The sequence below is a fragment of the Abrus precatorius genome, unplaced genomic scaffold (genome assembly GCF_003935025.1).
Source record: "Abrus precatorius isolate BTA unplaced genomic scaffold, Abrus_2018 Scaffold10, whole genome shotgun sequence".
Lineage (NCBI taxonomy): Eukaryota > Viridiplantae > Streptophyta > Magnoliopsida > Fabales > Fabaceae > Abrus > Abrus precatorius.
This window is the reverse complement of record NW_020874292.1, coordinates 21182650-21206924: the sequence shown is the minus strand read 5'-3', so window position 1 is coordinate 21206924 and position 24275 is coordinate 21182650. Positions and strand designations below refer to the sequence as shown.

Here is a 24275-nt window from a genome sequence, read left to right as displayed (position 1 = left end):
TATATTGTTTATAATGTTTGAGTAATATTTTTTTTTAAATTAACTTTTGAGAGTGTATAATATTAAAACCTATTTTATCTTATAAAAATGTTAATTGTAATTGGTTAATTTTCAACGATGTAAAAATATTTGTATAAAAAATTGTACTAAAAGGATATTATATTGTTAGCCGCTAAAATATAAAGTTTAACGTTAAAGGTTAGCAACAAACTAAATTCTATATAAATAAAAAGTCTTTAAGTTTAAACTTACCTATAACATTTTAATCAAGCTGACCACTCAAACTAAGTTTATTTACTTTTCTTTACTCTTAGATCAAACTCATATTTTAAAATTTTAATATAACATTAAATCTTAGATATGAAAAAAGAGTTAAGTGAAAAAATTTAAATACATGACATTAAAAATAAAAAAATTATTAAAATTGCAAGCTCTAATTAAAAAAAAATAAAAAAAATACAAACTTCAGTCCATTCTTTTTCCCTCACTTGCCCTTAGTTTTAAAATTCCAATTATAATAGAACTGCAAACTCCATCAAATATTAAAATATCTTACTTTTATTAAAAATATGATTAAAATATGTTTTTATAAAACTTACATATTTTTATTTCTTCAACTATCTTTTGAAATTAAGATACCCACTAATTTCGGAGAATTATGGAAATACAACATTGAAACGAAAAAAGGGGGCCAAAGCAAGATTTATGTGTCTATATAGTGATGGGCAAGCACAAACTCCACTACCTCTTTGGCACATTTTCTTCGTCACTGTTCGCTCTCTCCTTTGCTTTGTCTTTCACTCCCTCAAATTTTGAAAACCAATCCCACCATCCCGCATCTATCTGTAAGTCTTTCAGAAACTGATCCTCTGTTTCTTTTTTCTTTCAACACAAAAACATGTTAAGGGGGAAGGCTGAGATGGAATTGGGGCTAGGATCTCCGTGATGGAACTTGAGTTTGGAATTCAATCTTTTTTATTTTAGGATCCTCTTGGATCATCTTGCCGTTAATTCAACTAAACTTTGGTTGCTGACAAATTTGAGGGTTGTAGAATAGTTTAATTGTGATATATTTCCCTCGTAAAACTAGATGTTTCAAGGAATTAAATTAAGTAATCCTGGTGGGCTAAGTGGGCGTGATGACTTTCTTTCTTAGTTTCCAAAAAGTTAGCAGCTTTGTGATTACTTTCTCTATAATCTTATAATGGTTCTTGTTATGCCCAAAGGAGCCTCTCCCATTTGGATAAGAAAATCACATATTGATATTTCTCATTTAAAACATTTTTAGATAATTTTTGAGTTTTTTTTTTCTTCAAAACTCTCTTGTTCATTATTGTTGATGTTGCCAAAATGAGGTTATTTTAATCTTGTTTCAGGATAATTGGTGTTGAGGGCATAATATCTGCCTGAGCTCTAGGAAATTCTACAATCATAGGTCACACGGGAAGAAATAAGCATGCGTTGGTTGGGTGTTTTGGTTGATGTGTTCCGCCAAGTTGTAAGCTTGAACTTGTATTGTAGAGTTATTCTATAGGTCACCATTCCTCTTAATCCTCTACTTTGTTACTTTTGGTCCCTTATTCTTAATTACCACCATGGAAGCCAAACACTGTTTGATCATTTCTTCAGATAAGTATAGGATTGGCTGAAAGATAGTAAGTGAAGGAAGAGCCTGGTATTTTGTGTTTCAGTGCTGCTCTCTCATATAGTTTTCTAGTTCTAGCTGATTTTGATTTTATAGTTAGTTTGGTGCCTTCATTATCACATTATATTGGGGTATTTTGTGGTGTGTACTTGCATTCGGATTGATTGAGTAGTGTGGTGAGGATCAAAAGAAGTTATGGTGTGCCAAGCAGCAAGCCAAACAAGATTTCGGGCATTAAAACATGAGAATGGAACTGAAGGCGAACCAACAATTATAGTTAGAGTGATAGCATGCTTTCAACCTTTGGACAATTGTCAGGTTAGTAAGGTTTTGCTGATTCTTGTGTTTTCTAATTGCAGTTCTTTTATATAACTGAAGGCATGACTGTGAAGCTAGTTGTTTAATTAAAATTTTCATTTATAATGTATTTTGTGCATAGAACATACGTATCATGATCAATCATCGCTAAACCTTCTGGTATCAGTTATTGGATAATTTTAGGAGCCCATGAGTGATGAGTGATATCTTATAACTCTTTGCAGGCTGAGTACTTCCGTCATTTGCTTAAGCCTGTCACGTAGATTGCTTTGCATTTAGTTTTCTTTCAGCTGGAGTTTGTAGTTTTTGTTTTCTGTCATTTGTTCCTAAGAAAAGCAGCAAGTCATTGAAGCTCCCATATCAAAGCACCATAACATCTACTGGTATGCTTTTTCAAATGCACTTTTTCCATCTTTACATCAGAAAGGGTCTAGCTTTTAATCTTCAGCATTGATTGATCAAATCTATTGTTCTTTAGGTCATTTTTTTGGTTGGATGGTTAAGGCTCATAGGTCTTGGGCTTACCCACAGCACGTGGCTTGGCCATCACCTTATTTAAGTTGCTCCTGCCCATTGGTGGAGCCTGGTTCATGTGGTCATTCAGCACATCTGAACCCTAGCACATGCATCCTTCCTGCTGTCAGTGTATTTCAAGGATTCACAGCTCCTGCTATCCCAATCTTGAAGACTGAGCAGACCAATGAAGTGCAAGGATTCCTTCAGTATCCCAATTCAGAACCATGTTTGAAAGGAACACATACTGGAGGGGCTATGCAAAATGCAAATCATGCATCTTTGCAGAAGAATTTACTTATTTTTGACCACTCTGGTAATAAGACAAGGTTGCTTTATAGTCCTGTCTTTCCTCTTGTTCAGAGTCCAATTGTAACTGCTGCACAATTTGCTCAAGCTTATAATGTAAATGAGGAAGCACGGGAAACTAATAAGGGCCAAAAGCAATTACCCATGTACACTTCACCAGAGGAGTCTGATAAGGATCATATCGTTAATGAAGAAAGTGAAATGCATGAAGACACAGAAGAAATCAATGCGTTGCTTTATTCTGATGATTCTGATTCTGGTTCTGATAATGATGATGATGAGGTAACAAGTACAGGCCATTCTCCATTGGTTACTAAAAGAACTTATGTAATGCAAGAACAGTTTGAGGATAAAGAGGGAGAGGTTGTTAGCTCTGACTGGTCAAACAAAAGGCGGAAGTTAATTGATGGTGGATACAATAGATTACCATCACTTGTGGACAGTGCTGGTTCCGTCAGGCTAAATGAAATGTGTGAGTATATCAGTGATGCTGAATCAAAGTATTCTTGTGGCAGCCAAACTAAACGAAATAATTTAACAGCGGCTGATATTCAATTGAAAAAGGATAAAATCCGTGAATCTTTGAGAGTTCTTGAGAACTTAATTCCTGGAGCAAAAGGAAAGCATCCCCTGTCAGTCATTGATGGGACTATTGAGTACTTGAAATCTTGGATTTCCCAAACCGGTACACTGTGAAATATCACCTAGTGGTCATAATGGTTATAACATGGTTGAAGGACACATGAATGGTGAAAAGGGTTGTATTTGTTGATTTGTTGCATTATAAGTTTCAACTTAGCATTTTTGCTTCTTTTAGCCTCTTTCTCGAGGAGTATTTATAGTTTAGCAATAAAGTGGAGTGCAGCAATAGAAAGAGTACTGCACTTTGCCTCTGCTGCTGAACAATTATGGGGTTGGAATTTCAATTTGATGACCAAAGTTTTTATCTTTTAGCTTTTGGTGGATTGAAGGTCACTGATTGAATGGACAAGAGATGGTAGTGGATGGCTGTGCTGTAAATGAGGACACTTTTTTCTGCCTAAGTGTTGAATTCTCTTGTAGATTGAATGCATGCGCGTTAGGTAACTTGGGTCCCACTCTCCACCCTCCTTTTCATTCCTGATTTTATGCTTTTGTTCTCTCTTCCAAGCCTGCACACATATCATACTGGCATAGACTCTAAAGTACCAATAAAGTTTCGGATGTTGGGGAGTGCTTCGATGAGGAACGTGGTGTTTCATCATGAATTGTTGGGGCCCTTTGTTGGATATATAGCATTTGTGGTAAAGGTTACTTTGTTTTACGTGTTGAGGGGTGGAATGATAGGCAATTCTATTTTCTACGTTGTAATTGAGAGGTGTGTTGAGTATTCTAGGTTTCTTTTTCATGATGCTCTGTCGGTTGTGTGATTGTATGAATAATTGGAGTGTGAAATGTATACTGGTTTGATGGCTGGTTTTCATATTTTCTATGTTGATTGTCTTATGTGTTTGATATTTGTTCCATGTTGAGGAATTGAATATCATTTTACTATGAATCCATGATTCCTCATTTCCTCCATTTTCTTATATCTTGCATGTAATTCCGTGGGAACAACGTGCATGAAGAAATAAATAAATAAGTAAAAATCTGATAATTTTTTCTTTTCACCTGTGAGATGGAAAAGGAGTGAAATTTCCACGTCTAATGAGACACATCAGTATTGGCAAAAGCTCAACTTACGAACATTTTTTTGTTCCAAATAATTCAAACAAACATGTAAAGTGTTGTTCATGCTCCTAATCATGCACACTTTAATTTATGGTGCCTGTCAATTTTATTTTTGAAGAAAAGCTGTGTTGGGCAACACTTGTAGCTTATATTGGTCTCCATCATTTCAAAAGTGAAATGTATTTCTATGAAAATTGTAAGTTGGCCATCACACTTAATTGTCATGAACAACTCCGGTCTAGGCAATTTGGCTTTCTAGCTCTATCTTTCTTGTTCCTCCTTGGTTGACATAAAGCAGTTGTATGAACGCTATTCGTTCAGTCACGCCACTGCTTCCAATTTTAACACATAATTTAAGATATTAAGTGTGAAATTTAAATATTTGTATTTTTAATATTTTTTTATAAAATAAAAAATATGTTTTGTTACTCTTAATCTATTAGAACTGAAGATAAGCAGCTAATAATAATAAAATTTTATTAGAAAAAATATTTATTTTATTTTTATAACTTTAACACAATAAGTATGTATATTTTTTTATAAAAATTTCTATTTGTGAATGTTTAAATTCAGTTTTAAGGACTAATGTTAACAAAATTTATAAAAAATTGATTAATTTAACTGTTGAATTATCTTATATTATCTTTATAATTATGTATATTAAATTTTATGTAATTTAGACATTTTTATAGGAATGTTACTCAAAATTTGATGTTTACTTATATTTTATATATCTATTGAAATAAAGTAACATGATAAAGTGTTTAATAATTTTTTTTATAAAATTTTACAAATTGATTTTTTTAATAAGAACTTACGGTTGGATTAATAATTTTTATGTAAGAGTGCAGATTTGATAACTATTATCAATTGATCTTACTTTATAATTTAATTTAAAGTGTACAAAGTAAAAATAATCTTCGAACTTGTTAAACTACATTCTTTTGTTATATTAACATTAAACAATTTTTAAAAGATTTTATATGTGTGAAATTAATTAATGCCAGTTGAATATTTAAGATTTTAAAGTATATTCTAAAAGATGTTTTAAAGTTATAACAATATTTTATCAAGATTATTATAAATTTATTTTACATTTTTTAGGATACAAAATTATTTATTAAAGTATTGTAATTAATTTCATTCAATATTTTATTTTCAATAGATGATAAAACTAATTTATTTAAGTTTTCTTGACACATTAATGATTTTTAAATAAGATTTAATTATTTAATAATATACCATGTGATTGAGTTAATTTACAATTCAATATATTTTTATTCGATAATTAATTTTAACAAAATAAATGTTTTTTTAATCCAGATTCTCTCAGCTAAACTTCTATTTTTTTTTAACTTAAGTAAATTTAAATTTGCTTAGCCAAAAAAGTAATTTTTACTTAAGTCGTTGAAGTTTCACCTAGTAAAAATTTCTAAAAATTTGTTCATCTGAATTTTCCCCTCAAGCTGTCCTATCTGCTCGATGTTCCTTGGGAGGTACCACAGAAGGAAAATAGATCTTAGAAATTTTTGCATATTTACTATTCATCAGTAGAAAATGATGGGGCTCTGGGGCTTGAAAACCTTAAAGTTGTTATTTTGTTTGTTGAAGAATACATGCTTTTTGGCTAATACAACTTCAGCTGAACTCATGTGTAAAGCAGAATGGCTTCGTATGACCAGGTTCAAGCATATATATCATATGAAACTGATAAATGCTGGGGTAATTTGATGGTTCATGCAGAATCAACTAGCATAAAGAATATTCCAACATGGAGTTGATTGAATGGATTATTAATTGAAGCATTATACTGCATGTTCTACCAAATCTTTAACCATTGTCTTGGATTTTTCAAGATAAACTGAAGGCTTAATTATGTTTTTTATTTTTACAGAAGTAACACCTCAAAAATTTTTCTTAATATTTAGTTCAAACATTAAAGATTTAAGCTTTTAAACAAAATATTATTATTATTTTTGTCGGATCCTTTCCTAATTCCCTTTTTTTATACATAAAATTTCCCATTAAAAGGTATCTCTTGCCAGAAGTGTAATTTCAAAAGTGCAACTAAATTTCTTAAGGAATTAAAATTAAGAGAAATTTTGCCAAACATGGATTTTGCAAGGCCAAAATTTGCAACAGTTGATCATCTTCTAACAGAAATGACGGCAAAGAGATTCATTATGAACATACAAGTTTTCAATAATATTATAGATATTGAATTCAAGCATGGTTTGATAACAAACACAATTAAGACTATGAGAAGATGGATGAGATGGGTTGTGAGCTAGATTTTACAACGTACAATGCTCTGATTAACTTTGCATGTAGGAGTGGAAAAATTTAAAAAGCTGATGAACTTACAGAGAAGGAAAAAAAAAGGGAATTGCTTTCTAATAAGTTTAGTTATACTCAATCATTGCATATGTCTTAATCTTTAGGTCGATTTGTTGTGGGTATTTGAAATTTTTGTTCTGAAGGACAAATATGTAGCTTTTTGGCTTAATTTTAGTTTTCAACAATCCTAAAGAAGATAGGGAGGAAGTTGAAGAAGATAGTAATAGAAGAAGAAAATGTATTTAGGGACTTTATTTTTGTAACTATTAATATTTTAATAATAAAATATTTAAAATAATTATAAAGTAACAATAATGTGGTAACATGAATTAAACTGTTATCCAGTTCATCATTACACAATTGAGGACAAAGATTAAATATTTATATTTTAAAAATTTTAGAGACTAAAATATGTTTGTTAGTATTTTAAAAAATATTTTTTTCTTTTTAACTAAAAAAAGTATTTTTTTTATTTTAAAAAGAGAAAACTCTTTTTAAAACTATAAACGAACATACTCTAAATTCTAACAATTTTTTTTTTAAATTTATATCAAAAGATGTTAATTTTACATGTACTAAAATATAATTAATCCTAACTTGAATCAGATTAACCAATCCTTTGTCACATAAAATCCTTGTCTTCTTATTTGCTAGCAAAACATGCAATTATGAAGCATTTGACATTAAGATTGGCCATTATGTGCTGCAATGCCAACTTCTGGAGTCTCATGACTAATATGTAATCAATTGAAGGCCAACGAATCATTATAAGTTGGTTTGGAAGATCAGTGGTGATATTAGCATTGTTTTTCTCATGCCAAATAAATTGCTGCCAAATGAACAAAGAGAAGGACATCAAAATCAAATAGATTTAAAAAAGAAGAATTAGCTCTGAAAAATAATCATTAACAGATTAATTTTTCCCCTTTCTTGGTAGGTACCATGATGATTTCTAAGCCGTTGATTGAATTTTCTCTTCAAGCAGCAGCCATTATATTCACTTGATCCTTTGTCATGTGTGGTAAACTGTAGCTGATGATGATAGCATCAAAGAAATCCTTCACAGTAATCTAATTTCATCCATATATTTACTTATTGCATATCTTGGACCCTTGGAAACCTTTTGTCTTGTCACATGACATCTGTATCATTATTTTTATGCAGGATGACATTATTTATGTTGGGATATCTAATCATGTTTCTTTCTTAATTTCTTTTTAGTTCACTTGTTTAGGACTTTTTTTTTTAAAAAAAATGTATCTATAAACATTTTAATATTATTCTCTCTTTTTCATTGGTTCAGTTTGTTCGTTAAAATTTTAAAAATATTTTCTGCATAATAAAATTGACAACAAAGAGTTATTCCATTTATTTTGAGGTATATTTTTAAGATTCATGCTTAGTAAAAAGATATATAATAAATAAGAAATAGGAATAATTATCTAAGATGTTATTATTTAATTTAAATAATATAATTTTTATAAAATAAACAGAGGTCGTTTGAATAAAGAAGAGAAAAAAAGTGTTTACACTAATTTGTTTAAAGTAAGATTTTAGAATATTTGCTATTTTATAATGTTGTTCATTTGAAACTTTGATAATAATGAGCCAAATATGAAACCAGCTTTTCTTTTCTATGCCAGGGTAATAAGTACAATTTGAAACTGAAAGGAAGGTTGGATGAAGTTAATGGTGAGAGAGGATTTATTAGTTATTTGAGGCTATGCAAATTTGAGGAGATAAAATAGATTGGTTGGATTGGTTCCATTAAAATGTAGGTTTTAAATATTAAATTTTATGTTTAAATTAATTTTAGTTTTATTGTTTAATTTGTTTGATGTTTTAATTAAATTTAGGCTTAATTTATTTATCAAAGACACCAGATATAATTATTGAAAATTTCCAAGTTACTCATAATTTATTAACTCTTATATTATGAGTAAAATTATATCTTGGTGTCTGAAAAACTAAATTAACACTTAAGTTGTAAAAATATTTCAATATTAAATAAATAAACAGTTTAATTTTTCATGCATTCCAGCGTCAACCTCATTTTTATATCTGTTGATTGTTTTAATATAATATTTCAGTTAGTCTTCGCTCTGTATGCAATAATTGAGTTAGTGCATCATAAACAAAAGGAAACATTGGTAACTGTAAATCCAAGTGTCCGTGTTATCCAAAATAAATTAACTACAGATTTTTAAATATGCACACAATGAGTTTTTCCCATGAAAAAACAGCATAAAAAAGAGGCATTGAGTTTGTGTGCAGTAAAATTCACCCTTGAAAAATATGATTAGCTTTAGTGACAAATTACAATTTAGCTAGATATTGCTATAAAATGTGAAGAGATTAAGAGTTTCTCATTTAACGTTCAAAAGAAGAATTGCTTTTCAAAGAAATTGAGGGTTTCTCATCTTTCAGGAATCAGGATATTGAGTTTCTCCATCTTCTAGTAGTCTTTCTATTCTGTTCTTCAGAAGCAGGAATCTTAGGCGAATTATCATGATTTTCTACATTAGTAGTCTTTGTAAGTTTGCCAAGTTTCTTCCACCCACTGATCCATGCAGAAGTTTGCTTCTGCTTTAGCATCTTATCAAATTGTTTCTGCAAACTTGCCATATCATTTTGAAGCTCCAAGTACTTGGCTTTCACACTCTCAAGCTCAAACTTTAGTGTGTTGATGTCTTTTTTAGCAGCACTCCATCCTTCTTGGAATGATTGTGGTGTCTCTTCAAGAAGTGCTTTTCGGTTTGTAACCGTTGGATGATAGTGAGATTCAACATCTTTCAAAGAACTACTTGCTAGTGCATTGCTTATCTTGACCTGTTCAGCAAACAGAACTTGCACAACCACCCTTAATGGAAGCCTTTCGTTTTGGGCAGCATGCATGCATGCATCAATGGAGAGTTTCTGACAATCCATCACACGGCAAAGTCTCTTCCTTTCATGCTCAGAGAGTGTTGGGTGTGCCTGTTAATTTGTTTCACAGATAAGGAGTCCACAAATAGAAATCTATTGGAAAAAGTGAAGTTGAGCTACTACACATTCCTACTCATCCATCTTCAAGGAATGAAGGACACATCACTGTAGTTTCTCAGTTCTTTTTTTCTTCTTCTTTGCCAAACTAATGGATATAAAATTAACTTGTGTTTGTGGGTGATATATCTGCTGTATAGTAAATATCACCACATACCCGAAATCTTGTTTAAGGAATAATGTTCTATCAATCAAATGTATTACCAAAAGAAAAATCCGCCAATCAACGTTTCTGTTGTGATGAGAACAAGAGACAAGCTACGGTAGCATGAAATCCAGTTTTTATTTCAAATTTCAGAGTGCATCCAAAATTTCAAGTATAATGAGGAGTAACTCTTAAGTAATTCAAATCATTAAAAAAATTGTGACGTTCAAAATATAAAGCTAGCCTTCTGTATATGGCACCTCATATCCTAAGTCTTGTTTATGGGAGAATCAGTAAACAGTATTTTATAGATAAAATGTATTGCCACTGCAAAAACAGGACCACCAATCAAATTTTCCCTTTATTATGACGAGAACAAGAAGCATGCTAAAATCATTAAAATAAAATCGAGTCTAAATAACATTTTTGTTCTATTTTTCCTTAGAAGCAGTAATTGTTTACCTTAAGATAGGAATCAATTGCTCTATAAAGTCCATCGTCGCAGGTCCTAGCTGACTCAGGCAAAGCTTCTGCAAGTACCTGAAACTTTGTGAGGGAAAGGTTTCTATCTCTGGACACCTCTGTAAGATAACTGTCAACAAGCCTTGCCACTCTTGCTTTGGCATTTAGGTTACATGCAACATGTTTATCAGAGAAGGAATGTCTGTTTGGACTGGAACTTTCAGTCTGTTCCTGAACAAGAAAATGCTCCAGCAGCCTCTGAACAAGATCCACATCATACACAGTCTCTCCTTTATTGTAAGAAGGAATTAGAAGATCAGCCAGTGTAGCTTGTTCAAATTGCATTCCCACCCTTTTCTCTAATTCAGTAATAAGTGCTGGAGCAACCTTCAACACGATTGCCATTCTCAAGAGCCTAAGAAGGAAGCTGCATGAAACACTGTCCTTCTGTGGTGGAATAATGCTCACAAGGCTCTCAATTATCATCCTTTGATCTCTAGCTTGAAGGCTTGAACTGTCATCTCCAGTGCCAGTCACTATCATATGAAGTCCACCTTTCCAACTACTGCCACCACTACTACTACTGTTGCTGATACTGCAATTGCTTCCTTCATCACCTTGGATTGCTGTTTCACTGATCAATCCTGGTAGCCACTTAGTTGCATAATGCATTATTGCAGCACCAATCAGTTCAAATCTCATGCCCTTTACCTTGATGGCAGTGATGACTCTAACAAAGTGATCAATCCTAAGAATTGAGGCATCTTCAAACCACCAATCAGGAGGAACCTGCTGGTTCCTACTTGGGCTTGAGTCTTTGATATCATTCCATTTTGGGCTGGAAATTTTTGCTGTTCTTCCAGTGTAGGACCACCTTATTCCTTTTGGATTAGCACAAGCTTTCCAAGCTATGGACTCACTGCATCTGCGAACAATTTGAAGGTTCTCAGCCCATGGTGACAGTTTCTCACAGCTTTTCAACACTACTATAGAGTCTCTCCATGAAGACAAAACAACATAGCTAAGGAATGCTTCTGTCTTGAATATAAGATTCCCTTCCTCTAAGTCCTCTGTCATTTCAAGGTACTCAGCAGCACATCTTAGGCCTGAGATATTGCCTGCTGTTAAATCAACAGCAATTCCATAGCAGAACTTGGCTGCAAGCTCAAAAGCCTCTGGCCCACCAGGGATATCATCCATAACTATCTTATTCAAATCTAGGTCGTGTGATTCATATATGAATCTACTCAGCTTTCCACTTCGAGACACCAAGGGGTACTTTCACACCAAAGGGAAAGAAAAAGACGCAAAATTCAACAGTACAAAAATGAGTACTATCCGATCTCTTAATGTACAACAACATAATTTATGAAATTCCGACTTCAGTTAATAAAAACAGAAAGCTACCTTATGCAAGTGGAAGTTAGCTTCTCCAATTTGAACTAGAAAGTCACTAGGAATATCAGTTGCAACATACCTGCATAAAAAAAGAATAGACTTTTAGCAACTCACCTTAAAAGCTCTTTTAATCAAGCTTGTTCACGGTATGAAATGGATAAATCAATAGTCTAAAAAATTATTTTCTGCAGTGTGTCCTAAAATTTTGTTTTGATTCACTAGAACAAGTACAGGAGATTAGTGGTTGTAACATGGTTCAAAGGGTACCACTAATTCTGCATTTAACTTACGAAGAGTGGCCTCTTTGCACAAATCCTTCTGTTTTGACACCATGTTTGCTTGAAGAAAGAAGTCCATCCCCATATGGGAATCCTGCTCTTGACTCGCTCTCCGATTCCCACATGCTGGAAACCAGATTCACAGAATGCACTGCTTTAGATTTTTCTTAGGAAAGTGCCTTTAACTTGGGGGGAAGAGAAAGAGTAGAGTGACTTGACACAGAGTTGAGTGAGAGGAGTGAGCCACATGGGATGGTTGGAATTATTAGTTATGTTAAAATTGTCGGTTTCTTTAAGAAAAATTGGAGGACCTCTTACAGGCTGTGCCGAAATGGGCACAATCAGTTTTATTTGTGATTTGTGAATGATTTGATCATCTTTGTTTCTGGTTCTTCAAGCTTTGGATGTTTGGTAATTGGTATGGTACCCTCTAATTCTCTGAGTCAATGTATAAAGACAGCCAGTTTCAGTTTCTTAATTTATGCCTCAGTAGTGACCACTCACCTTACATGTCTTTTCCTTTTCAGCTCGTTTTCTTATTATTTTGGGTTACTGAGTTTGTTACATCCCAAAAACATTCCTTTGACCATGAAAATTCCACTTCAATAACAGGATTTGGGGTTTACGAAATGTCCATTTGATTACCAATGAACACACAATTTGGCTTTTCTAAGGCCTAATCAGAGCCAAGGTAAAAAGAGAAAACCTCTCTTAGCATAAACATATCTCTTTTCCTATAAACGACAATAAATTATAGAGAAAAAAAAAAAGTAAAAGGAAAAACAAGTGGCAGTGAATGGGAGGCAAAATGACTATGATTTGTGTCTATATGTTTCGTCCTACTGATACCATCATGGACCATTGGCGTTTTCACAACCTTTGAGCTTTGCAATAACTAATAACTGTTTGGTATATTTGGGAATTGCAAATGAATGATTGGTGTAAGATAAGATGTACTATTGTAAGAAAATAAGCATCCATGTGGGTTTCACAAACTGTTTCAAGAAGTTACATACTCCTTTTCTATATTTACTTTTATGTGATAAATTTCTCCCTATCTTCACTTCCAATGGTTGTTACTTGTTGTACATTTTTCTACGTGTCTGAGAAAAAGCAAAAGCTGCACTGAGGAATTTACTAAATGGAATTACAGAAAATAACTACATATGACACATCAGCAAAAACAAAAATCCGAAACTTGTTTTAAATCAGTGAATAATATTAGCATGTAACCTATTTTTGGGTGCATGAGGAGGAGAAAGAATGTAAAACTTATGATAATGACAAAAATAAAGTTTAATATTATACTTTATAAAATAATAAAAGGATATATATAAAAAAAATACAGCGGAATATTAAATATAATTGTTGAAAAATAAAAATTGTGCATTGTTTATGTTTTGTAGTATCAATGTAATCTTTTGGCATGTTGTGTATTTAATTTATGGAATTGCAAGACCTGCAGGGAGTAGTGTCAGTTTGTCTCTTTTAAGTTGTACTCCAATTTGGTGGTTGTCACCACGAAATAGTGTCCCGCAAGAAATGGATGGTTTTAGTTTGGCCATGCACTAAATAAATCAAGCAATCTCAACGATCAATCAAATATTAAAACTCAACTACTACAAGAGTCTTCTACGTACGACACTAGCAGAACTAAAATTTATTCATCAATTAGGTGTTATAATTATTAGAGGACCCTTAAAAATCCTAAGTAAGTTTTAAGTTTTCCTCTTTCTGAGTAATTGACTGTCCAGCATGTTTGGTTGAGTAATTTGCAAAGCGGAAAAGCTTATTGAATTACTCGACTAAAATGAATAGAATTTAAAGATATTTTAACTTATGGACAACATATATAAATGTATGAACAGATGAACAGCTCATAATTTAAGGAATTACAATGTAGTGATTTATTCTCTTTGTTGTTATTTATTTTGGTTCACAAAAGTGTGGAATCTTGAAAAATCAAGGAATGGAGATAAAAGGGTGATTCTTGAAGTTTTTGTTGGGGCCAACGATATTGAAGATTTGGGTACTTAATTAATGAGATATGGTTTGGGTGAATTGTGGATAATTTATTTTTGTGTTGATGAATGAATGATTTATAAGTTTGTGAAAGAGAGTGTGTTTGTGAATTGCATGGTGAGAGTTGGGCCGCGTAGCCTGCGACTCCTTCCCCCACATGCTTTTGCCATTGGCTGTTGCCTTTTCACACAGCATCCTCGATTTAACCTTTAACTTCGTATCTATAACTAGTCCACAAATTATATTTGTAACTCATCATTCGATATTATTTGATTTTATTAGATAGACTTTTAATTAATTGTTCTCTATTATCATCACAACATGTTATTAATTTAAGAATCTTTCTTTTTTAATTTTTAAAAATTATAGACTACACAGTCAATTTTATCAAAGTGGAAGAATCTTAAAATTTTTTTCATAAAAATTACTGTAAACATGATTAATTGTAATTTTTTTAAAAAAAGTAAACTAATATTATGATTTATTTAGAGATATTTAAGCTTATTAATTATGTGATCAATTATTAATAGGCTTTGAACACTTAATACAGATCTATGTAAAATATTGTGGAACTGTTTTAGAAAGAAACTAAAATTAATATTTTATATAATTGGTTAGATTCTCTTAATAATCATTAACAATTATGTAACCTAACCCATGAGTTATTTACATTTTGCTCCATCAAAAATTGTAACTTGAAAGTGTGATTTACATAAAAATTTAATGTATCACTTTTTACATAATTAAAAAATAAGTACAACTATTTTCATATAAAGGTTATATTTTTAACAAATAAATATAAAAATTTATTATAATTATTATTAGTATTTTTAATTATTTTTGGTATTCTAATTTTGTATGATTTTATTTGAATAATTTTTACTTATATATACTGGATGTCATTCAAATTTATATTATATGTTATATTATAATTATACTTTATAATATTCAAATTTAATGGATTTCAAGTTTATGTTATGATAAGTGTCATGTTCGTACATTATAGGTATCCTCTAGCAATTATAAATTCTTTATATTGAGCAATTATGAAAGGATTTTAATTGACTACTATCTTTAAAATCTTGGCTAAAACAGCTAAAATTAATTTTTTAATTAAAAATCATGTTAAATTATATTAAAAAATATGAGATACGTTAAAATTATTTTTAATAAAATTTTTTATTTCTTAAGTGTACTAGTTACCATTTATTTTTATAAAGTTGTAATAAGATTTGAAATTTGAATCTCCTCAAGTTAAGTAACTTAATACGTTAAGTTAGAGAAATTAATATATACTTTTTCTATTAAATAAAAATCATTATAATTAATTATAGAACCTATTAAATAAATTTGAAAAAAATTATATTTTAAAATTTAATAATATTATATTACTCAATAATATAAGAAGAATCAAATTGGTAAGATTTGTACCATATTCTGCAATCAATCAATTCTATGTCCATGGATTATTTGGGTCTATTTTTTCTGTCTAAGACCCACACTTCAATAAATTTAGACTTACAATACATAGAAGCATTGCAAAAAGGGTTGGATAACTTTTAAAAATTGTTCATGGTTTATTAATTTAATTATAATTAAATTACAGCCATATGAATAAAAAAAAAAAACATCCGTTTAATATTACACATAATTTTATTTTTTCAGAAATCTGAGGCAATATACGACTATGAAATGCTGTTAATCTTGCTCTTAGTAAGTGCTATTGAATACTGATTCTCGTAGGACATCTTTTAATCTCATTGTTTTTCTTCTGTCTCTATCGAGTCTGAGACAGCGACCACCAATTTTCTACGTTTTACAACATCCACACCCACTTGTTCAACTGCAACAATATCACGATATTATATATGAATACAAATATATATATATATATATATCGATATTTTTAACGTGTCTTTCGGGTAATATTCTTTATTAAATATTATAACATTTAAATGTATTAAATTTTGTAATATATGATTATGTTTTATAAAAACAATTATTATATAAAAATTGTTATTGTGTTTTTAAGCTAGAAAAACCATACAGATATTGCAATCTAAGTGATCCTTAATTAGGTGGACGGCCATTGAGAGCTGCAAGTCTGCATCCAAGTAGAAGCAACTCCTTGCTTGTGTCATCCCTGTGTACAATCACTTCAATGAAGCATAGACAATTCTTTTTGCTTACTGTTGCTGTCTCTATTGCTTCTATTAGCTCCTCTTCACAGTGCACCTTCATGTACATCAATAACTTGGTGATATTAGAATCATATATTATAAATGTGGCCACCCTTAGTTTTGTACTTAGATAGTTGATTGAAGTCTTATTTACATTTTGCTTGTTTATTGTTTCCAAAGTCCAAGTGTTCAATTAAGAATGTCTCACCTTGGCAGTCCAACATTTGCCTTCTCCATTATCTATTGTTTCGACCATTCCAGCATAGTTCCAGTTCTTTATGACATTGTAAGGCCCATCATGGATTTCCACCTCTGTTGTGTATCCACCATTGTTAATTAGAAAGATGATGCCATTCTGTCCACACCTTAACATTGTTGAAACTTCCTGTGCCGTCATCTACGGTGCATGAAATCTAATTTGTTAATTAAGTACTTATCAATTGACACTAATGACGTTGAATCAATTTGTTATTAATCAGTCTTCAAACTCCAAATTAAAAGTAAAAAAGAGTTAGACATATGACATCAATTTCTAAGGTCTTCATTCTTGAAGATAAAAATTAGTTAATGCCACTTTTAGCTTAAATTTGATCAAAGCAAGCATTCAGTCAAATTGATTCACCTGGAAGCTACCATCACCAATACAAGCAACCACTCGCTTTTGTGGAGCAGCCTGTGCATAGCCAAGAGTTGCACCAACTGACCAACCTATTGATCCATACTGCATCTGACACTCATACCTGTAAAGTACCCTATATTAGTATTAGTGTATATATATATATATATATATATATATATATATATATATATATATTATATTATTCAACTGGTATATATATGTAAATCGCTTATAATACCCGCAGCCTTGTGGCAACTTCAACTTCTGGCAAGTAAACCAAGTGTCTCCAGTTTCAGCAATCACAGTGGTGTCACAGGACAACATTTTCTGTATATGACCAAATAAAATATTGACCCTTAATACTTCCTTTGGATTATTGTGAAGGGGAAGGCCATCTGGGATGTGTATTCTCTTATAGTTCTCATAAGCAGTAGTGTTGGGTTTGAGGCATTTTGCAAGTGCTTTAAAGAAGTCCTTCATTGAAACACAGCCAATAGTAGGTCCATTTGCAATAACTACACTATTAGGCAGCACTACAATTGCTTTCTCTTTTTTAAGCGGCAGTGAGAAACCCAAAGAATTAATGTCGTTGAATATTGGACCAGCAAAAAGGTATGCATCAGCAGAATCCACAACTTCTGCACAAAAGGCAGTGCTAGCTGCTCCCCAATAAGTGCCAATGAAGTTGGGGTGTTGTTCTGCCACCATCCCTTTTGCTGAAGGCAACATTGCCGCGGCATAACCCGAAGCATTTACCATTTCCATGAAAGCATCACAAGCCTTTGCCATTCTTAGCTTTGGCCCACCCACCATCACTGGTTTCACGGCTTTGTTTAGGAACTCTGATGTCAATTCCACCGCAATTTCCAAACACCTTTGATCAGTCAACCTAAGGAACAAACCATGACTCCAAATTACAAATAATAAAATCCATTTTCCTCCACGATAATAATAATATGAAAATATTGAACGAGAAAGATAAAGATTGGCATGTATACAGGAGTTAACTTGATAAGAAAATGACATTCACATAGTTTAATTACTTGGGAGTCAAATAAAATGGGATAGGCTGATCGATGAAGGAATGGTGAGGGATGGCAGACAAGTTGCAGGCGATGCTAATATAGACAGGCTTGCTTTCCCTCAATGCAGTTGCAATGGCAGTGTCAATCCGTTCATGCGCATCATCTAAGCTGTTTACTACTGCCTGAAATTACAGTAATATACGTAACCAATATAAGAATCTAAATGGCAATTCATTTCTAAATTCACACCACATTTTTTATTTTAAACTAACAACTGTTCTCGTGAAATTATATCTCAAATGTTCATTCGCTTAATATTTTCTTTTTATATATAAAAAGGTTAGATTGAATAATTTAACCATTAAATAATTTTATATTATCTTTATCTTCATGTACGTTAAATTTTACGTAATTTAAATATTTATAAATATATTATTTAAAATTTAATATTTATTTATATTTTTATATAAAATCAATCTACTTAATAAAAAAACCTTCAAACCAATATTTAGATTGATTAATATTATATTTTGTAAAAAGTTATTAAGTTGTCTAAGTATTTAAATTTGATATACGGTGTCAATGGATCTTAACTTTCTTTTATATATATATATATATATATATATATATATATATATATATATATATATAATGACATGATGAAATACTCATGATATACTTTTACTTATCAATTGAAATTTATTAAAGTAATTATATAAAATTTACTCTTAATTTAATAATTTTTGATAAATTATAACCAATAAAGACAAGTGTTAAAAAAGGTGTAGTCCTAACGTGTACAAACACATATATGAAAGAGATGAAATTAAACCAATATAACCTATACCAAAAGTTACACCGTAAATAATTTTATATAAAATGTGATTTTCTGTAGATCAATCATTAAAATATAATAATATATTACTTTGATTATTATTTCAAATGTTATCAAAGTGTATAATTAATGAGACTTTATTTTTATATATTTTAAAAGTATATATTGCGTTAATTTTAATGTATAAAAATGAGATATTAAATAATTACTTTTACTTAATATAATTTATACAATTAAATTTAACGATTGATTTTAGAATTTTTGTAATAAAAAATTGTTAAATAATATAATTTTGTATGTAATTTATATTAATATAATTTGATCGTATATACCTGTACAAATATTAATATGAGATTAAATCAACTTATATTAACATAACCATTAGATTGAAAAATATATATATTTATAAAATTTTAGATCCATTTAAAAGTGTTTGATTCCGCGTTCATGTGTATCAAATTAATAACCCTTATATATATAATGACAATATTAAATATATATATATATGCCAACTTGATTATATATATATATGTAGGGTACCTGATGGCAAGTTATAGGCTGAAAGCAACGTAGTTCTTGGGTAAAATCTGGTAGCCCAATGGAGTGGTGAAGAATCCTGTTGGAGGCACAGTCATTAGAATTTGGAGCCCCAACAATGCAAATGATTGGAAGATCCTCACTGTAAGCACCGGCAATGGCGTTGAGAATGCTAAGGCCACCAACGTTGAAGGTGACAACGCATGCAGCAACTCCTTTGCATCTGGCATACCCATCAGCAGCATACCCAGCATTCAGCTCATTGCAGCACCCAATGAGGTTAAGCTCACTTTCTGCTACCAAATAATCAAGCAGGGTAAGGTTGAAGTCTCCGGGAACTGCAAACACATCGTTTAGGCCTATTTCAACTAGTCGCCGTGCAACATGGTGGCCAAGGGTTCTCTCTTTTACACGCAACAAAGGCTTGCATGTCTCCATATATGTATCCCTGTTACGCTCAACTCAGCAACTAGTTATTGTGATACTATGCTCTGCAACTTAAGAAGAATATTTATAGGGACTTTATCAGTCACGCTGATAAAACAAGAATTGTTATTCCCAATATAAATTTCATGAACGTGCAGTATAAGTTTAGTTTCACTGTTCAATTGAGTTTGATATCTTCAAAAAAGGAAGAAAGAAGAAAGACTATTACTCACGTAACTGAAGTTTCATCTTATTTCTAAGCTTAACCATATGCATGCACCATGCGTCGCACATGTTGGAGTTTATTCTATTCAAACGAAGGTTCAGTCCAACGCAGAATAGACTTTGGCAATTCCCTGCTGTCAACATAATAAAATATTTCTCATTTTGATAAATAAACAAATATATTTTATCCACACCTCTCCTCACACACACTTTTCTCTTTTCAATTATAATATATATTATCCATACAAATATAAGTATTATTATGATACTACATAGTAATTATTATATTAAAAATAAAATATAAATATTTATTCGTATAATAATTAAAGTTTTTTTTGCTACAATTTAAAAAACCATTAAATCATTCATCAACATACTATTTTATTCTATATATTAATTTATTATCACTATTATATTATAGAGGATAAAAATTATAACTTGTATTTCTATTTAGAATCAACCAATAATTATTTTATTACCCTATATAGGTATGAATTCGTAACATTTAATATAAATTAATTATTAATTATACCGAATAAATATATTTTTTCTTAATAAGATACATGTATATTAATATACTTTTTTTCATTAATTTGAAATTATAAAATAGATTATTATTTTTTATATAGTGTAATAAAAATATTCTATTAAATTTGTAATTAAAACAATATTATATATAATTTTGATAAAATACTTAAATTTTTAATTCTATGTTTTCTCAACAAAGATTAAGAATTTTTAAAATATCTTAAGAATTATTATTATTATTATTATTATTATTATTATTATTATTATTATTTATCATATTATCCAAGATTCTATCTCTATTTTACAACTGTAAGATTAAGACTTTAATTTTAATTACCATATTTTATTCTCTTTGATTATAATATATATTATTCAATTATCATACATTTAAATATAATAATTATTATAAATATAATATTAAAATTAAAATGATAAAATAATATCACAAAATTTTTACTCATGTTGTAATAATTAATTTCTTTTACTATAATATAAAAATTATTTCATTAAACCAGTAATCAAGACTGTATTTCATTATATTTTAATTTATCATAATTATTAAATCATAGTGTATACAAAAATTATAGTTTATATTTTTATAATTTTTTTACAACCAATCATATGATATATGCATTTTAGAATATATTAAAATTATAAAATTAATTCATAATTTTGATTACAACGTTATCCTCATTTTCATGTTTTTCTCTCTTTAACTACTATACATATTTTAAATGTGTAATCAAAATAACAGGAATATATATATATATATATATATATATATATAATATTTAAAGTACTATAATTTATGATAAAATAAATATTTATTGCGACAAAAATGTTTATAAAAAAATATCTCTTAGTATTCTGTATTATTTTAAATTATTCATTCTAAAAAAATTATTTCATTATACTTTATATTAGTCTTTTGTTATTTATAAAATTTCAAGGTTTTTTTATTTTATAAGAATAATTTAAGAAAAAAAGACAAGATTGAGTGAAAATTTTCTATTATAATAAATAGACTATTCAACTTAAAGATGAGTTTGTAATAATTCATAAGTGATAATGCCACCAATATTTTTTTAAAAAAAATAAGATTAAAAATATGTTATATTATGTCATAATAAAAATAAAGTATGAAATAATTTTTATTTAGGTTTCTTTAGATAAAAGAAAAGACTATCCTTTAAACATTTTAAATTTATTTTGATAATTTTTTAGAAATGTTAAATAATTTATATGTAATTTTGTTGTATCATTATTTTTTTTAATACTATCAATCAATTAAAATATACAATAAATAACTATTTAAAAATATTTTAATAAAATAAATATATTTATTGATATAATCTATTATAGTTAAATAATTTATTAGTTAAATATATTTGTTTTAAAAGAATCAATAAATTATATTTTTTATTATTAATTGTTAAAAATAAAATTAATTATATGAAAGTACTTGTTGCGTGGTATCTGTAAATTTGAGAGTATATTCTATATTTTTTAATATGTAATTATTCTACTATCTTAAAAAAATAAAATGATATTAACGTTTTTTTAATTAAACTATTAATTGCATTGTCTATTTGTCTAAAATTAATGATCCACGTGCAAGAGATTGTAAAATCATATTAAGCAAGAATTAAATTTAATTATATTGAAAGGAATATTGGGCGCAACACAAAATAGAAAAGCATTTATTATTGGTAGATGGCGCGTTACACGGCCACTCACTCCCAATCCAAACACGCAAGACATAAAATAAAAAAGTTCATCATTTTGATAAATAAATAATATAAAATGTTAAGATAATTCTTATTAGTTTAACATAAATTCGTTAATATATTAGAATAATTAGAATAATTAGGAAAATAAGATATAAAATTAGGTACTTTCCTTTATTCAAGATATCTTCCTATTTAATGTAATAAGTGAGGTGTTCTTGCAATATGTCAATTGACCTGTTACACCAAAGCGTGTATCATGAAAATTGGGTGGAATTTGAGTGACTAAGGTATTGGCAACTATTGGAATCACAAACTTTGCAAATGTGGAAAAGATGGTGATGATTGTTCCACTGTATCTTGGAGGAAGCAGCAAAAGTACCTTCCATGTTCTTCGTTTTTATTGGACGAGGGAAGAAGAATAGGAGAAATTTAAAGTTACGTGCATGTTTGAATAAGCTTCGTTTTAAGAAAAAAAAAAGATTCACGTAAACAGCTGTAACTAGGTACTAAGGCAATAGTAAAGAATAGATTCACTACCATAATTTTACGTTATAATGATTATAGATAAATTTAAGTGTTATAAACTAATAAAATTTATCTATAATTTATAGATAGATTTACATATAAAAAAAATTATTAGTAAACCTATAGACAAATTTTTTTTTCTGTGATAAATTAATTTATAACAATTATTTTGTTCATAGTTCTTATATCACCCCATTAAAAACATCTTCTACCACTTATCTCACTCGTCATTTATCCAAAACAACACTTTTTATTCTCAAACACTCCAATATTTTTTTTCCTTCTACTTTAACATCATTGTCCCTCCACAACTCTACTTTTCTTTAACTTGATACATGATTCATGGTGACTCTCCCTCTTTCATTGTTGCAGATTCAACCTCCTCCTGAATCACAAGATGTATTCAATAACCGACTAGGCGCATTGTGTCGATTCTTTTGAGTAATATAATTGAAAGTACCCATTGATTCCTTATTAACACTCTTTTGATCACAACTAGTATATTTCAAAATAAAAGTTACTCAGATATCTTTACTCTTGGCCATGAACCTCTCCTTTGGTTTTTAATTCACTTAACTCCTCTATTTTTGAAGTCAAAGCGAAGAAGACAAAAGGAATGAAAAATATTAAAAAATAATAATTTGAAATAAAATTATGAAAGATTTCATTTCAATTAATGTAGTACTAATCATTAAGTAATATCATGATTTGAAACTATAATTCTTTTCAAATCATAGTACAATATTTTAATTTTCATTTAAGTATCTTGTATGATATTTTGCCCCCTTCCTATCCATTCCATTTTTATTTTTGATCTCACTCTATTTATTATTATCAGAAATGGAATTGAATTCTTAATTCAATTCCATTGAAGCTTAGACCAATTTCAAGTTTTATTGAGGCTGAATCCATTTTTATTCTTTATCTTTTCTAATTGAAAATATTTTCATTCTAAACAATAAGAAAAGAAATAAAGAAGAGAGAATTAATTACAAATATTTAATTAATTTTCTTCACCCTTTCCCCCGCCAATAACTATAATGAAAAAAGGGAAATATCAATGCATCTGGGTAAAAATGATCTCGCAGGACGTTCAAAATTAGCACTTTCTCTCGTGTGATTCATATGTAATAAATAATTTATAACAAATAAGTATATATCGTACACCAAAAATAGAAAAATAAAACTGATTATAATTTAGAGTATAATAACAAAAATATAATGACACAATTTGTTTGCAAAATGGAGGCTTAAACCATTAGCAATGCGCAAAGAAGGGAAAATGGTAGAGAGAGATCAAAGAAACAAGAAAATAAAGAAATGAAGAAGAAAAGGAATAAGTCTATATTGTTTATAAGTGCATTAATTAAACGTAACATTTTATTAATTGACTTATAGATAGAAAAATATGCCTATAACTCTATCCCTGAAATACTATTTTTCATTTATGCAATTATAGATGGATT

At 29.5% G+C, this 24275-nt stretch overlaps 3 protein-coding genes across 3 annotated transcripts; 1 reads left to right on the top strand and 2 right to left on the bottom strand.

The window, feature by feature from the left end:
* Positions 1 to 713: 713 nt before the first annotated feature.
* Positions 714 to 4750, top strand: LOC113871601 (transcription factor bHLH143-like). Its single transcript, XM_027508699.1, has 4 exons — positions 714 to 845; positions 1377 to 1963; positions 2188 to 2346; positions 2442 to 4750. The coding sequence occupies exon 4, from the start codon at positions 2459 to 2461 to the stop codon at positions 3479 to 3481; it is 1023 nt and encodes a 340-aa protein (XP_027364500.1). The 5' UTR covers positions 714 to 845; positions 1377 to 1963; positions 2188 to 2346; positions 2442 to 2458; the 3' UTR covers positions 3482 to 4750.
* A 4245-nt stretch (positions 4751 to 8995) lies between these two features.
* On the bottom strand, positions 8996 to 13074 carry LOC113866162 (root phototropism protein 3-like). The gene is made up of 4 exons (XM_027501050.1): positions 12170 to 13074; positions 11889 to 11958; positions 10482 to 11759; positions 8996 to 9808 (listed from the first exon to the last, which is right to left on the bottom strand). The coding sequence occupies exons 1-4, from the start codon at positions 12280 to 12282 to the stop codon at positions 9263 to 9265; spliced, it is 2007 nt and encodes a 668-aa protein (XP_027356851.1). The 5' UTR covers positions 12283 to 13074; the 3' UTR covers positions 8996 to 9262.
* A 3175-nt stretch (positions 13075 to 16249) lies between these two features.
* Positions 16250 to 19813, bottom strand: LOC113852036 (pyruvate decarboxylase 2-like). The gene is made up of 6 exons (XM_027482295.1): positions 19379 to 19813; positions 18022 to 18185; positions 17217 to 17867; positions 16982 to 17099; positions 16568 to 16756; positions 16250 to 16414 (listed from the first exon to the last, which is right to left on the bottom strand). Exons 1-6 carry the CDS (start codon positions 19811 to 19813, stop codon positions 16250 to 16252), a joined length of 1722 nt encoding a protein of 573 aa, XP_027338096.1.
* Positions 19814 to 24275: the final 4462 nt, after the last annotated feature.